This window comes from Callorhinus ursinus, unplaced genomic scaffold (assembly GCF_003265705.2).
Source record: "Callorhinus ursinus isolate GAN/ISIS: 27379988/994484 unplaced genomic scaffold, GSC_fseal_2.0 scaffold1, whole genome shotgun sequence".
Taxonomy (NCBI): Eukaryota; Metazoa; Chordata; class Mammalia; order Carnivora; family Otariidae; genus Callorhinus; species Callorhinus ursinus.
In genome coordinates, this window is record NW_027397063.1 from 141,928,822 (window position 1) to 141,945,534 (window position 16,713).

The 16,713-nt window shown below is 46.5% G+C and overlaps 1 protein-coding gene across 6 annotated transcripts in view; it reads right to left on the reverse strand.

Annotated features, from left to right (window-relative positions):
• The window catches only part of ITGA9 (integrin subunit alpha 9), a 339,913-nt gene that overhangs the window by 135,416 nt on the left and 187,784 nt on the right, over positions 1–16,713 (reverse strand). For all 6 annotated transcript variants that reach the window (XM_073902077.1, XM_025884438.2, XM_073902092.1 and 3 more), the window contains exon 17: positions 13,576–13,652. In XM_073902077.1, coding sequence (XP_073758178.1) covers positions 13,576–13,652 — 77 coding nt within the window. The remainder of the gene's footprint in view (positions 1–13,575; positions 13,653–16,713) is intronic.

The window sequence follows — 16,713 nt, forward strand, 5'->3', positions numbered from 1 at the left end:
ATGTTCTATTATCAGCTCTGAAAATTTCTCTTTCCTACAGGGATGGGAAATTGTTTTGATTTGCTGGCTTATTTTAGTTAGTGACTGCCTAATTCTTTGGATTCCTGTAGATCTCATTGATAAACAATTTAGAATCCAAATACCAATTTTCACCACTGTGAAAAATCACTAAAGTTTCCTGATTTATAAGGTTCTAGCTACTGTGGCAAATAGGAATTTATTTTACTAAAAAAAATTACCAGGAAATATCCAAAAAGTATATTGTATCAAAAAGGCACAATCCTAAATATATTAGAGAAATCAAATCTCATCTTGTTTTATACTTTAATACACTCTAGGATGATAGGAGTTGTTACTTCTGCCTGATGGTTAGTCTTATCCTGTGGTGATCCTACAGCCGGCCCCCCATAAACCCAGGCCTCGGGCAACCTCCTGCCGTTCACAGCCTCAGCCATGAACCACCTGCTCTAACCCATTTGATGTTCCTCAGGCTGACCTGCTCAAGATCCTCGCATTTCACAGCCTACAACACATTTTGCTTTTAAACCCAGTGCCACATCTGGGAGCAGCCTGCTTCAAAGCTGTCCGTGCCCTACCTCTGCCACCACTCAGCCTCTCCTCCAGCTGTCCTGCCTTTGGTCTCCCTGGACACGCACCTCCATTGTCTGTCTTGGCTTCGGCTGCATCCCTCGGAGGATGTGCTTACATGGCTTGTCCCAGAACCCTCCCAGCATCTATCCAGACGTGTGTCTACTTTCAAATATACTTAAGGAAATCTAAACAGCAACTGTCTACTTTAATTTCTTCTTTCGTTTTAAATCCATAACTTTAAGTGGTTTTGATATTCATATTGTTTGTATTCTCAAATGCTGCATCAACCAGAAACACTATCATCAAACCAGAACACACTATATGGATGTAGGTTTTAAACATTTCCAAAAGTGGGTTATGATGCCATATAGTTTGAGACGTGCTTCACATCTCACCATGCTTTATAAACCCCTTCTAATCATGCAAAACAGATCCATATGGTTATTAACTCCAGATAGAGATCATGAGGCACCTCTGTAAGGCACATCAATTAAAGTTTATAGTGGGTCACCAGAATGATTCCTGGGACTGAGTTTCTGGTTTGAAAACCACTTATATGAAGCCAGAAATACCTCTATCTCCCTCAAATGTACCCACCTGGGCCAGTTTTATGCTCATAAAGTGAGAGAAAAGCGTTTACTGAGGTGATGTGAGCCCAAATAGTGGTTTCCCTAGCAACATTCAGATAATTCACAAAAATATGTGGTATGCCTATATCCTGACTTGGCTAGCATCAATTTGGTCCTAGATCTGGTTCATTTAATAACTCATGGAGTGGTAGAATCAGTATTTGCTTCAATGGTCATCCTTTTCTTAACAAGGCAAACATGAGAAGCCAGAGGGTCCGCCCTCCCCCCGCCCCCATCTGTTTAACTGTGAAAAGAACTGCTGGTTCTCAGCTAACAGAGGAATTCAAATCCTCATCAGCCTTTTCTTTAGTAGTTTCTGGAATCACTAAATCTTAGGACATCTGGAACAAATCAGGTCCACTCACTGTAACAACTGGATTAAAGACAAAGAATACTTCTGGGGCGGGGGGAGGGCACAAAGGAATTCCCAAAATCTGCACGCTGCTCAGAGGTCTGATGTCATAAGACAGGATGGTGTGCAGTGATGTATCATCAGCTGCTCCTGAAACCTGGCCACCACATACCCAAAATGCAAGAAGTTGATCTGCATTTCACGGAAGATGGCAGGCCAGATAACTCAAGAGAACCCAAATCAGCAGCGCCACTGTGGTCCCCTGACAAGTAAGTTGGTTGTGGCCATAACTTTTCCCTGCTTCAAGCTCAAGAAGCAAATGGGGGACACAAATGGTCACAGACAATAAAATGTGTTGAAATTACAAGCCTCCCCGGTTTGGAACTGTTTTTCCTGTGAGGTGAAGAGCCACGGAGAAAACAGCTCTGCCCGCCTGGGTCCCCTGGAGTTCCTTGAAGGTAGAAACAAGAATACACACGGCTGACATAGCACATTGAATAACCATGAATGCACTCATTTGTCCGCTACCACATTCACCCCCAGCCCAGTTTCTCTGCTTTGGGCCTGAAGTACCAGTTTTCTTGAGCTCATCAAAGTTTTTATGGATAGTTACCTGTGTCTTTAATAAACGAAGAACAAGGAACGAATGTATACTTTTTAATCAGTATATTATAGACCCTAGGATCCAGAGAGTCAGGGAAACACTTCCTTCAGTGGTTTCTAAGTTTGGTCTTATATTAAAAAAAGAAAAATATAACATGACAACAGCTTTATAATGAGATCCCAGTTCTGCATATTATAATAAAAATCTTCTGTCTACTCCTGTTAACAAGGCAAAACATTTGCTTCTCCAGCATGTATCTTTTTCCATAATCAGGAAAGATTTCTGAACAGGGGTTTTTAGCCTGTTTTTGTGTCACTAGATGCTCTTGGTGGTCTCCTGAAATGAATGGTCCCCTTATCAAAATAATGTTTTAAAATGCATAAAATGAAAAATCAGATTACAAAGAAACCAATCACACAAAAATATAATTACATTTTTTAAAATGTATGGTTTAGTAATATGTGTTCTTTCTTTTATAACATTAAGTAATAAGATTTGGCAGTGGGTTTAGTAACTACCATAACTCTGAAGTAGGGATGAATGTAAATCACATTTTGAAATATCTGCAACATTGTAACTTGATAGGAAAACATCAGTGATTTCTACCTGTGACAGTCAGAGGTCCTGCTAATATTCCTATGCTTTGTTGTCTACATTCATAATCAAATAAAATGCTACATTTCAGTTTGAAGTTAGTAAAAATAAAGATTGTTTTCCTATTCAGGTTCACAGACTCTGTGAACTCTATGCACAGATCACTAAGGGGATATGGACCCAGGTTAGAGCCTCTGTCCTGTGGGAAGGGGAGGGCGAGGGGCTGCTTTAATGATACTGGTGGAGAGAGAAAAGACAAGAATGTCATTTCTGGAAGGTGTATAATAAGATATTTGCAACTGCTGTGGATTTCCTTCACCTCAATTCCACTGTCCCTAGACGAACAATGAGCCATCTTTAAAACTGATGACCCTGGGAAGGCGGGCCAAGGAGGTGCATTAGAGAATCTTCTTGGCTTAGAAGGTTAAATTTTATGTATTCTTCCACACAAGAAGAAAGAAACAAAAGGAACAATTCATTTTTTTTTCTCTTGAAGAAACACAACTGTCAACCGAAACAATGGCATTCATCTCTTGTTCAAATTTCATTATCACAGAAAACATTCTTTAAAAAGAGCCCAGTACCCCCGGCAAGGAAGACTGATTACTGAGTTCATGTGTTCCCTCATGTACGAAGGACTGTAACTGCTTTCAGTCCCCCACCATTCAGGACCTTTGCAGTGAAAGCCATCTCTCACCAGGGTAGCCCCTCTCCTTTAATCCCTTGTGTCTGCAGAGCCCTCTTTAAAAACAAAGTCCCAGGGACAAAGCAACCAGAAGTAATCCTAAAGACACAAAATCCTGGGGTGTCTGGGTGGCTCAGTCGGTTGAGCTTCTGACTCTTGGTTCAGTGTCGTGAGATCGAGTCCTGCACCGGGCTCCATGCTCAGCGCAGAGTCAGCTTGAGATTTTCTTTCTCCCTCTGCCCCTCCCCCTGCTCACGTGCTCTCTCTTAGATAGATAAATGAATGAATGACACAAGATCCCTCTCACCACCTGAAGGAACCTCCTACATATCACTCCACACGCCTGGTTTTTAAAAACCCCAAAAACCCTCCAATTCCAAGAGGGCAGATTAAAAGTCCATTGACAACTCTTTTCCCCCACTGATATCTGCTAAACACATTGGATTTAGCTTCCTCTCAAAACTCACATTCCTAAAAAAGAATCAGACTGCCTAGCGAGGCGATCTAAGAATGAACAAACAGGATGTGAGGTCTAAGACGTGTAGCCTCTCATGTCGGTGTCCCTGGAAGCAGTCTCTGATGGGGATTCAGGTGGTTCATCAAGGGATGCCATGGGGAGCAGGGGGCCAAGGAAGGAGGATGGGGCAGGGAAGATGCTGAGCAAGACTGTGGTCTTGGGGAGAGTCACCTAATTTCACATGGGGGCTCTGGAGCACAAACTGCAGCATGGAATTACCTATACTTGAGACAAGGGGGCTGGCCTTTTTCTCCCCCAAATGAGTCAGTCATTGGCTGAGAGCCGCCCCGGGGTGGGTGTAACCTCCCAGGCCAGGTGACTCCTGTGATCGAGGGCCGTTCTCCAGATGCTAGGAGGGGCAGCTGCGAGCCCTTAGCAGCCGACACTAACGGCAGCTGGGACCTGGCACCTGCACAGTAAAAAGGATCTGGGTGTGCCACCAACAGCATCCACCCAGCCTCGTCATGTCTGGGTCAAGATCACCTGGCATGGAGTCAGAAAAGCAGGATAAAATCCACACTGTACCTCACTTCTCATGGCAATCTGCGATGAACCATGACTTACGGGTGGTCCATGTTATACCCAAGTCTGTCACCTTTGGCTCTGGGGGAGGGGCCAGCGACCACTGGGGACAAAGCAAAAGGATCATTCCTCCTCAGCCACAGTTGTCTTGGGTTTTTCATCTGCGGAGAGCGGCAGGGCCAGAACAAACTTGGGAAAGATGCTAACGAGGGGGTGTGTGCAAGACAACAAGGAAAGTATGTGTGGAAGATTTACTTCGGAAAACAAAACAACTGCGTGTCCTTGGAATCTGGCTTTTCCTACAGTAATAAAAGTCTGCTCTGGGATGGGTGAGGCTAGTAACGGTGGCAGGAGACCATTGACCCAGCCACAGAATGAATAAACTGCAAACATCTTAGCAAAGAAACAGGATGTGGTTCCCAGTCTGCTCTCGACTTGAGAAGTGAGGGGTCTAGTTGCTACCTTCTCTTCGTAGCTCCTTTTCTTGGTTTAAAAGTCCAGGGAGAAGGAAAGTAACAGCCATATCATTTTGACCCTGCTGGAAAGATGCTTACACATAAAACCTCCAATGGTCGGCTATATTTGGAAGCGAAGGAAAATATTACCAAATAAAATTTTATTAGGTACACCCGTGAAGTAGACCCAGACTCCCCAGGTCGCTCAGGAGGGAGGTGGGTTACGGGTAGGCACGTTCCCAGTGGCTTCTGTGGTTGCCATGGTTACTCCGCAGCCCTGCTTTCCACGTTCCTTTATGGATTCCCCATCCTCTCACCATCCAGATGGACAATCCCCAGGTCTAATCAGCAGGGGGAAGGCTGTCCCTGAAATCCAGTATTTGTTGGGATAGATTTCTGCTGCTCATGTGTGTGTGTGTGGGGGGGGTGCCAGAAAATGAAGTGACCTCCCCTCCATGTTTTCAATCTGCCTAACAAGGGAACACAGTCAGTTCCTCAGGTGATGGCCCACTGTACCCAACCTCACACCGAGACTGGTAGGCCCTTTAGGAAACCACAAATCAGATCAAATCAGAGATAGGAAGGAAGTTCCTAAAGTCATTTCCACTTGGTTAGTGGCATAGTGGGCGTCAGAGATAGGCAGGTTCCCCAAGCTGCCATGGCTATTTAAAGACACAGGCCATGGGTCTAATGGCTGAGGTACTGGACTTGGACTCAGGAATCTACCAGCAGGTGTTTTTCCTGCCACTGCCATGTAACTTTCTTTTGGACCTCAGATAAGTGACTCCAATTCCTGCCTATCAGCTTCCCATTCTACACCTGAAATGCTATGGCTTCCAGCAAACCACCAACCATGAACCCCTGCAAGCTGGGCTTATTGTTACCTTGCCTGAGTTACTTTGTAGGACAACAGAGAGGGCATCTCAGAACCACAGAGTCAGCCTCTGTGCTCATCCCCAGCCTGGGCTGGAGCCAGGGCTCCCAAAAAAGACAGCTGCTTGGCCTGGCTCCACTCAGGTCCCTCCCAGGATGGCGGAGGGGCCAGAGGTCTTATCCTCTCCACCTGGGATGTGATACCTGGGATGTGCTGTGGACACATCCCTTACCTGCTTTTCCTGCTGCCCTCAGGAAAATGGGGACAAAGCTCTCAGCCCTGTACTTGGCTCATAGGTTTGCCCTAAAACCAAATGCTCTTCAGCATGTGGGCAATAGGTGGTTATGTTGGCTATAGAAGGGGCAAAGGCATAAGATACAAACAAATGCAATAGGAAATAAAGTTACCATAGTAATGGAGAATGTTGGGTATTTGGCAAAACATGGAAAGAAAGCATTCTCAGTAAGTTTTAAAGGGAAGAAGCCTTGGGGTCAAAAGGTGCTTTAACACTCCTGTTAGAAATTCCAGAGTACATTCATCAACTGAGATTCTTTGAGAAAGTGGGTGTAGCAGACATAATCCATGCCCCTGCCACCTCCCTCAGATTGTTCCTAATGCTCTTGCTGACTTCCAGCTGCCAGTGTTTGCATCTTCGTATCCAAGGGTCTTTTTCTAGAACCAGACAAGGTTGCTGTCACAGGCTGGCGGTGCCAGGGAATTAACTGTCCCCACCCTCCCAACCCCACAGAGTAGCCCTCAACCAATGACTGAGAGTCAGACACCCCAGCCCCCTTCGTCCCTCTGGTGCAGCAATTGTGAGGTGAGTGTTTTCCACCACTCCTTAGCATCTCCTTGCAGGAGGAAGCTGCAGCCATCCACCGTGGTAGCTGGGGATGATGAACTGACTGACAGCTTCTCTCCATTCACATCCCCTGTCATGTGACGTTGCAGCCTCTCTCATCAGGCAGCAGAATTTACTTCCCCACCCCTTGAATCCCGCTGGCCCTGTGACTTTGCTTTGGCCAACAGAATGTGACAATGACACTAGACCTCATGAGTCCTTGTGCATTGCTGTTCTAGATTCTGGACCGCTGCCCCACCATAAGAATAAGCCTGGGCTAGCCTGCTAGAGGATGAGAGACCATGTGGAGGCCAGTGGAGGAACTCTGGCCAACGATAAGCCAATCACCACAAACAGAGGCAACTAGCTAATTCGAACTTGGCTGCAGATCCATGAGGGAGCCCAGGAGACCAGAAGACCCAAACAGCTGAACCCAGCCTAAACAGATGATCCACAGAATCAGGAGATAAATAAACGGTGGTTTCTCCAAGGCATGAAGTTTTGGGGTGACTTATTACACAGCAATAAGCAACATTTACTGATATGCAGTAAATTGTCCCTATTTGTTTCCACCAAGCCTGGTATATCCTTAGCCAGTGCTCTGTTACTATCTGTCAGATAAATGAATATACTAGCACTGCGTCACTTCCTGCCAGGTGAGTAGAAGCTAGGCACTCTGGAAGGGTACTGCATCCTTCCATACCCCTCCCAGTGTGTGAATGTCTCTTTGCTTGCCTGACTCTGCTGATTACCTTCCCAGGGGCCTAAATCCTACCCTCTGCCTAGGTAACTCCCACAGAAGGACCACCCACATGTCCATTCAGCCTTGATGTGTTCCTGAAATGTGGGAGACACACCTGCTGCCTCCCATTAGGGAACCCACATCAGAGCAAAAGCAAAGACTTATTCCAAGAGAGGGGAGTGAGGATGAGCAATCCTTCGACTCATTCAAAAACTCCTATTCACTGGAGCATTTCATTTTTCTTTCAAGAATAAGCCCTCGAAAAACCCATTTCTGTTTCCAGAAATTCCAGAAACAGCAACTAAAAAAGCCAGCTGCTCCAATCAACAAACTTCTTTTGCATTTTTCTTCCAGATCTGGGACAGACAATGAAGGAAAAAAAAACAGTAAATCAAATGGCTAACAGTTTTCCAGGTTTCTGATCAGGTCCTGCCCACCTTCCTTCATAAAATAATGATGATGGCAGCTTTACATTTGAGGAAACTGCTGATGTGCCAGCCACAAGCTTGAGGTCAAATCTGAGGCCCTCCATGGAGAGGAAAATCCAACCTATATGAATTAAGAATGTGTGACTCAATGCAGAGACCACCACCGACCCAGCAGGACAGGAAGCAAAAGTCTCCAGACAGAAAAGCTGTTGAGTAGAGCTTCTCATGTCCAACAGCTCATGAGGGAGCATGAGCGGGGACGGAGGGAAGCCATCTTGATAATGGATTTTTTTTAACCCATCCACCTCCTTTCTGGATGGGACTTTTCACACAGAGGAGGACTTTCTCCCCAAGGTCCCCAGCTTTGGTACTTCTGGTCCAGAGCCAGCGGATATCAGACCCCACAGCAAGTGAGGCTAGTGCACAGGAGGAGAGCAAGACACAGAATTAGCCATTCCTGGCTTTAATGACTTGAGCGAGTAACCTGGCTTCCCCGAGCGTCTGTATCCTCCCCACTAAAAAGAGTAATAATATTTACTTCTTAGTGTCACTGAGAGGATTAAATGAAAGAATAATGCTAACTCTCATCTGCTGAGTGCCTTTTATATGCCAAGCACTTTTGGAAGCACTTATATATGCTTTAATTCATTAAATACTTGGAATAACTTAATAAGGTGTTGCTATTATTTCTCTCGTTTTACAGATGAGGAAACAGGCACAGAGAGGTTGAGCAACTTGCCCAAGGTTGCACAGCTGGTATGATACAGTGTGTCTATGTATACTGATGACTCTCTAGGGCATCCAGTGCATGGTAGGTGTTCCATAGACAGGGGTCTCTTCCCCTTTATCAAACAGGACTTTACTTCTGCCATATGCTGTGCAGTTGATAATTCTGGTCACTTTGCCACTTTTGAGAAGAACAATTTGTTTCAGGTTCTAAATAGTTCTCTGGGTGCAGCGATCCTTGTCTTGAAGGCTGATTTTTCATGGCTGGAGCTACCTGTCTCCCAGCCAAGGATTTTGAGAAATGCACTTGACCCCACACCTCCACTGTGATAATAGCATTTGTTAAAGCTACCAACAAACTGAGGGTTCTAGAGGGGAGGGGGTGGGGGGATGGGTTAGCCCGGTGATGGGTATTAAGGAGGGCACGTACTGCATGGAGCACTGGGTGTTATACAAAAACAACGAATCGTGGATCACTACATCAAAAACTAATGATGTATTGTATGGTGACTAACATAACATAATAAAATTAAATAAAAAAAAGGCTACCAACATAGGACCATTATATGTGGCTACTAGATGGTTCTTCTAACTTCGTAAATATTTTACTGTGTCTTTTCAATTCCCTGAAGAGTTCTTTCATTATTCAAGTTGGCTAGCCAGAAGGCACTGAAATATTCCACTGGTCTCCTACGGGAGGCATCAAAATATATATGTAAGTATTTTTAGATCAACTGCCATAGTCTACATTGCGTTTTCTTCATCTTGATCACATGTGATGTAGTCTTAGATACTGTAAGTATTCAGACAGACAAAACACAGTTGCATCATTTTACAAATGGGAGTTTTCAGTTCTGTTTAATAGAAACAATCTAAACAGCTTCATCCCTGTTCCTGGACATTTTGGAAAAGGAGTGTCTTGGAAACAGGCTCAACCCATTAAAGACTGTGAACGTTTAATTAAAGACTTGATTGTTTTAAGAGACAACAGGCCTGCCAGAATTCATGCTCTCTGGAGAGAAAAAATCAAAACATCCATGAGTCCCCGTCACAGATAGCATTTCCTGGCTTGATCCCCGGCCACTCTGGGGGACCCAATTACTCCCAGATGTCTTTCCCTCTGCCTTCTCCAGACAAAGACTCCTCAGTCTGGTGGGTACTTGGCTGCTTCCAGCCACAACACCTTGTCCTGCACTGTCCGCCCAGTCATTGGAGGGGTCTTTCTCTGTTACCACTTGGCTTCAACTTTTCAGTATAGTGGGTCACAACTAACGTGAGCGCTAGGACGTAGAGACACTGTGAAAGGCACAAGTCTGTCCAAATTGCCCCTTTGAAGTCCTTTGGGAGGCACCCTGGTGGCGATCCACACAACATGTCTCGTAAGTCCAACACGGCCAAGGGTGCGCCTGTGCCAGGACAAAGGGACTCCACGGACCCGTGACAGGGACTAGGAAATGAGATGGATGGAGAACAGCTGACTCAAAACTCAGGCTGTCGCTGAGTGGAAGAGAGGACCAGATGACCCACACGTGTCACTCTTTCTCAGTCTTGCCTCATCCCTCACCATGTCCTCCTGACCCCTTCCTCTTCATCCCAGACACCTGCAGATCTTCATGGGCATCAGCCCTCCACACCTCCATGCCTCTGCTCACATTTTCCCTCTGCCCAGAATACCTGCATTCTCCTCCCCATGCCCCTTTATTCCTCCTCTTGGAAGCTGCTCCCTGGCCCTATGAAGACCCATCTACCTCTTTTCTAGCACTGACCGGGTGGTGCCACCGCCACCCAGCTGCCCTCTCCCACATGCCGGGAGAGCAGGGCACACACACCGTTCATTTCTGCAGCCTGGTGCCCAGTGTTTCCCTGATTTGAGCAATCACGGGATGTGCATCCCACCCGGAGAAATCATGGCTCAATAGAGTTCAGTGATAAACCAGAGCAGCTCAGTTCTGGTTCCAGTAACTAAGCCTTTGTCAACCAAATTCAGACCCTGGTTTCCACCAGCAGTTTACTGACTGTGCCTTCTCTCACTTTGTGTCTGGCTCTACATGAAGGTCTGGGGAAATCCAATGTACCCAAAACCACCATTTGACTTTGTATCTCTCCCCATCCAGTTACCAATTAATGTTTCTTTGATGACTCCTTTGGGGACAGCTACGGGCCCAAGATACAATGAAGGTTTAATGGGGGATCCAGACAAAAGGCTATTTTGAGAGACTGGGGGGAGGGGCCTGCTGGGAAATAACTCATCTTAAGGGAAGGATCATAGCTTTCGTCCAAAGACACCGCTTCTGAGATTCAGAAAACCTCCTTACCCAGTCTCTAGGTCTCATGTCTGAATCAAGGATGATGGAATTACCAGAAAGGCTGAAAAAGCCCTGAAAACTATAGGTATCAGGAAAGAGAGCAAGCCCTCTTCTTCACATGGGAGAGCAGACTGACTTATAGGTCCCAATTCACCTCTTCCTGGACTTTTGCCCTCTGCTGTGTGACTCTGCAGTTCCTCTCATTAAGGGGGCACAGAATATTTTCCTGTCCCCTGACTTTGGGGTTGGTCATATGACTTGCTATGACCAACAGAACAAGGCTCAAGTAAGGGTGCACCAGGTCTGAGCTGAGACTTTAAGGGTTACTGCATGTTTCTGCTTGCTCTTTGCACTGTCGCCAAGCCATGAGAAGAATATGCCCATGCTGACTGAGTGGTTCCAGCAGGACAATGAAAGACACATGAAGCGGAGCTACACTGGGTCACCCGAACCCTAGCCGAGACCAACCTACCCTCTGCTGAACTCCAGATGCATGGGCAAGTCAGCCAAGATCCAGCTGAACCCAGCCTGGACCAGCCAACCCTCAGTCAACCTGCAGAGCCATGAGACTAGATGACTGCTGTTTTAAGCCATTGAGTTTTGAGGTGCTTTGTTATGCAGCATTTTTCTGTGGCTACAGCTCGCTGATACATATGGAGGTCTGGGTCCCGGCCACCATACCCATTCTCAAATTATCAGTTATGGGGCCCACAGAGTAGAACTGGTTCTGATCAACACTCCTGAGGGGCAGCAGAAGCAGTTTTAACCACAAGGTGCTTTACTGACCACGAGCCTTGGGTCTTTTATCTTAATACACGAAAAGCACAACTGAACAGAGATAAACTTGACTATGTCCATCAATGGGCAGTAAGAACTTCCCTACCTAATATTTAACCTTGGAGTGAGTGAACATTTTCCCACCACACAAAGTTTTCTGATCCAACACAAACTCCCAACATTAACCATCTGACTCAAGACAAAACAAATTCATGTATTTTTGTTTTATGTTACTTTGTCCCTAAGACAATTTTTAGGAAGACCTATTTAAAACTAAAAGTAATGACCTGATAATTTATGAACTTTCTTTAGAACTGGTTTCTCTAAAAAGCCCAGGAACTTCTTAATGTTAAAATTCCAATATCCACTTCATTTGTTTGAAGTCATCTTCTAAGCTTGGCAAAACATGTGCCACTTTAATCTACCACTTTTGTCCTAAGTTGAAGTAATGCTAATTAACATTTTTTTAAAAGACTTTATTTATTTATTTGAGAGAGAGAGAGAGCACATGAGAGGGGGGAGAGTCAGAGGGAGAAGCAGACTCCCTGCTGAGCAGGGAGCCCGATGCAGGACTCGATCCCGGGACTCCAGGATCATGACCTGAGCCGAAGGCAGTCGCTTAACCAACTGAGCCACCCAGGCACCCGATGCTAATTAACATTTAAGTGGCTTGGAGAAGTGTGTGTGTGTGTGTGTGTGTGTGTGTGTGTGTGTGTGTGTGTGTAGGGGGAGGTGTTTTATCACCTTTTGCCCAATAAATGAAAACAAAAGAAAAAGAATCTTAGTATTACTTTCCTTTGATGAATAATAGATTATTTATCAACATAAGTTAAGTGTTTTAGTGCAGTCACTGGTTCATGATGGGATATTTCTTCCATCCACCCAAACTTAACTCTCATGGTTACAAATAAGGAACATAGTATGGCGTTTGGAGAATAACTATCAAAAGTGAGGACGGTTTTTGAGAAATGGTAATAAACGTAAGGGGAGGCTTTCTGGCCCCCAAGCTAAAACAATCTTGCAGAAGGAACTGTCTTGAAAGGAAACCGTTCTCTGAAATGTGGCCAAATGATTCAGGACCAGCACCTTCATCCTACAAAACATCTAGAATAAAAGGCTGGCAGAGAGGAAACAGAAGGCCTCTGTGTGGTTTACCTTTGCCTGGGGGCCTCCTGTACTGTGGGAGGAAAGCCTGAAACAATAGACTTGTTCAATAGACTTGTTCCCTTGGATCAGCACTGCCTGCCCCTCTCCTGCGCCCCCTCCCACTGCCATAGAACCTTCACCTGTTGTGAAAGCAGATGCCGCTGTTAACTGTGTGGGGGGAGAAATTAAAAGAATCTTTATATAATAGTAAGTCGAATCATATGAACTGTCCCAGTTAAATACTGGCAATTTCTTATGGTTCAACCTAATATAATGAGTGAGTATAAAATACTCCATCACACAAATACTCACAGGGATCAGAAATACAGGCTAAACTGTGAGATATGTGGAACTGTAAATGAAATAAAAGACAAATTATCCCCACCAGATGATAGCTGTTGTTAAAATTATTGTAGGGGCGCCTGGGTGGCTCAGTCGTTAAGCATCTGCCTTCGGCTCAGGTCATGATCCCAGGGTCCTGGGATCGAGCCCCACATCCGGCTCCCTGCTCGGCTCAGGGGGGAGTCTGCTTGAAGTTCTCCCTCTCAGCTCTTGCACAGTGTGCATGCTTTCTCTAGCTTGATCTCCCTCAAATAAATAAAATCTTTAAAAAATTGTATAATACACATACTTAGGTTATGAAATACCATTGTATACTGTTGTACCCCACCAACTCTAGTTATCCTCTTTGTGGGGCAGGGGGAAACCTGCACATTCAGGCTTCAGGGCTGGGGTCACGACCAACATGCCTCCCAGAACAAGGTCGCCGAAGGAGCACTGAGTTACCTGGAGAGCAACAGCCGACCCTGGAGCTGCAGGTCGGCGGCACAGTCCTCTGAACGGCAATTCCTTTCAAAGACGGTCTGTGGGCGAGAGACAGGAGGAAGGATAGGATTTAATGGCAAAGGAGTAAATACCAGCCAACTACTTGCTTCCAAATCAGTGGGGGAACTCTTTCTGTGAAAGCTTCACGCCCTCCCCTCCCACAAAGCCAGCCCCCACCACAGTGAGAGCTCCTCCTCAGGCCCGGGGGTGGGGGGAACCCGCATCAGTGGGGGCCTGGCTACAGAGTGCATTCCTTATGCGGTTCATGTCTCAGTCTACTGAAGTGCTTCTTCAAGTAGGTTCCTCAAGAAGGGTACCTGGCAGGCGTCCTTTCCATGTTGGAGAGGATCTTTAAATGCTCTCAGATGTGCATGAATAATAATCCAGTTGTGTAAAGAATTCTTAGATTATAGTGTGGTCGTTTTCTTCTGTTTGCTGTCTTGGGGAGGCAGAAAATCTCTCTTTGATATGGATTCTGCCTGAGCGATGGGATATTATAATGTTTAGTTCCAAAGAGAAAAGTCAAAGGCCAGATGGCTATTAGGCTGAGGGCATCACACCAGGGCTGAGGGGACACTTTCCTGCGTCTCGGGGGTGGAGGGTGGGGGGGCAGCCTCTAACCCAGATTGGACCTCAATGGCCAAAGCCCCACCCAGTGCTGGGGCCGGACGATCAGTGTGCCAAGCCTGCCCTCTGTCCAGAGGGCTTGTGCAGTGTGCTGAGCTGGGCCTCTCTGTGGAGGCTGGCAGGGGAATGGAGAGCGGTGTTTGGGGAGGAGTTACGGTTTTCCCCCTCCGCTCCACAGCGGGCTGGCCAGTCCCTCCCTCATACTGGTCTGGAGCTCTCCGACGTGTCTAATCTACGGACGGCAGGCTCCCGGCGTTCCAGACTGACAGACACTCCTCACTACTGTGAAGTGGCTTTGATCATTCTGGATTCTGGAGAGAAGAGCCTGTTGTCATTTTTTAGTTGTAAGTCATTCACTATTAAACGTCTCCTCTGTCACTGCTCGTGTTTGTGGGTTTTTCCCCACCACAGAACACAGCGCCAAGTGATTTGTTCCCACACGTGGCATAGGGTATGTCCAGGCAGCTCCCGGAGCGCCAATGCGGACTCCAGTGAACTCGCTGGCCCACGGACAGTCTAGACCTACCAGACAGAATAATTCTGCCTGTGGAGATTCATATTCCTGCATCACATTTCCGAAAGAATAAAGTGCCCCAGCCAACATTCCCTGCCTTGATTGTGGCAGAGCAGAAAGTCACAGAAGGCTTGGGCAAAAAAAGGAAATTCCCATGTTCCTTTGGATACTACTGGGGGGACGGAGAGAGCCAGATTTCCAGAAGACTTCCATAAAAGACACTGGTGCTTTGTTTGCCATCTCAAGCAAGGAGAGAACAGGAGGAAGTGGATGTGGACTGCACAGATATCTCAGGCGAGAGAGGCAGGTTCTCTGAGGGTAGGAATGGCAGAAAAGCACCAAAGGTGGCTTCACCTTTGAAATTGAACCTAAAGGTCCCTCCCCATCATGCCCTGACTGAGGCCTTGCACCTAACTTTGTCTTTTGTAATGTCACATTTTTCTTCAAAGGAACTTTCTTCCCAAATTATATAAGCTTCAGGCCCCACAATACCCAGCCCTGCCCCTGCTGACAGGCTCCCCCTACAGGCGAGAGGGACAGTTGAGTTCCCCACGTTGGGTGTGGGGTGGGACGCAGGTGAGAAGTAATGAAAAGGACGTGACCTAAATCATCCTGTGGCACACAGTCTGACAAGACCTGGTCCCTGCCCTCCTCACCGCTGTCTTCTGGCTCTCTTGTGCTGGCCACCCCTCAGACTAGCCTTCCATTTTCCCACAGGAAGAGCAGGGCCTCCACCAAAGCCGGTCCCCAGTTCCTACAACTGGTTCACCCAGTATGTGTCCTCTCATCCTTCCACGAGCAAATCAAAACCACATCTCTGAGCCCCCACGAGCTCAGGCTTCTGTTGTAAGTTCTTGTAGTTCCGGGCACTTTCTCCTGCTACTGCTCATCTCGGTCATAACTAATTGATTTTATCATTACATGTTTCCTGTTTATCTCCCCTGCTAAAATGATGCTCCATGAAGATGGGGACCATATTGGTCCTGTTCACCTTTGTGCCTGTCGCCAGAGCCTGGCATGTTGAAGTTGCCTGGTCAACACTGGAGGACCATGTGGTGCTCTGAGAGATGGGGTGACCAGTGAAATGGGGAGCCCCATGGTGGATGCCCCAATCTGGGTCAATGCTAATACACTGCTCATCAACGCCAAAGCTGTAGTACCTATCCCTCAGCGACATGCAAGTGTAGAGCCTCCTGATGAGGAGCCTGTGGCTTTGTGAAAGCTCATTGTCCTTGGTCTGCCTTCCCTTTGTACTCTACTATTTAAACCTATCCCCGAAACTGGCTTAGGTCTTCCAGTGCTGCTAAATTTCCACCCAACAAAGACAAGAACTGAGTCCACCATTTATGTATGTTGATGTATACACACGGGATATACACACACACATATGTATGCTCACATGTTATGTGAGTGCATACACTCACCAGCTAAAATTAAGCACGACCTATTCCAAGAAGATAAAGCACCAGCTTAGAAGTTAGCCCAGGACTCAATTTCCACAGTTATAAAATGAAAATAAGCCCAGGCTTCAGGCAAAGACCCTCCCAGGCTGGGAAAGCAGTTGTCTTATAGGAAGAGCAGGGCAGAGGGAGTTGAGAGACTTGCCTCAGGCACCGGGGAAGCTGAGGTTGAAACTCAGAGTTCCCGTGCTTTGGACCTGGATTTATCTGTCTGGGCAAATGACTGTATTGTTCCCTGAGGAACTGAACAGCATCTTTCTGGGGCAGAAAGTGGGCAGACTGAGGCCTCAGAATGCCAGCTGACAACATAGAGTTTCCAGGAGCAAGTCAAGACTACTTCTCCTTTACTAAGTACAGAGTACAGGTTCCCCATGAAGGCAATGGGCCAGACTCCCAATTTTCCTCTTAGGAACAACGCTGAGTGCCAACCAGGGCCTCTAAGAAATTCCTCCACCCACTTTTGCCCCCCATCTCCCTAGTGTCCTGGGCAAACGCAAG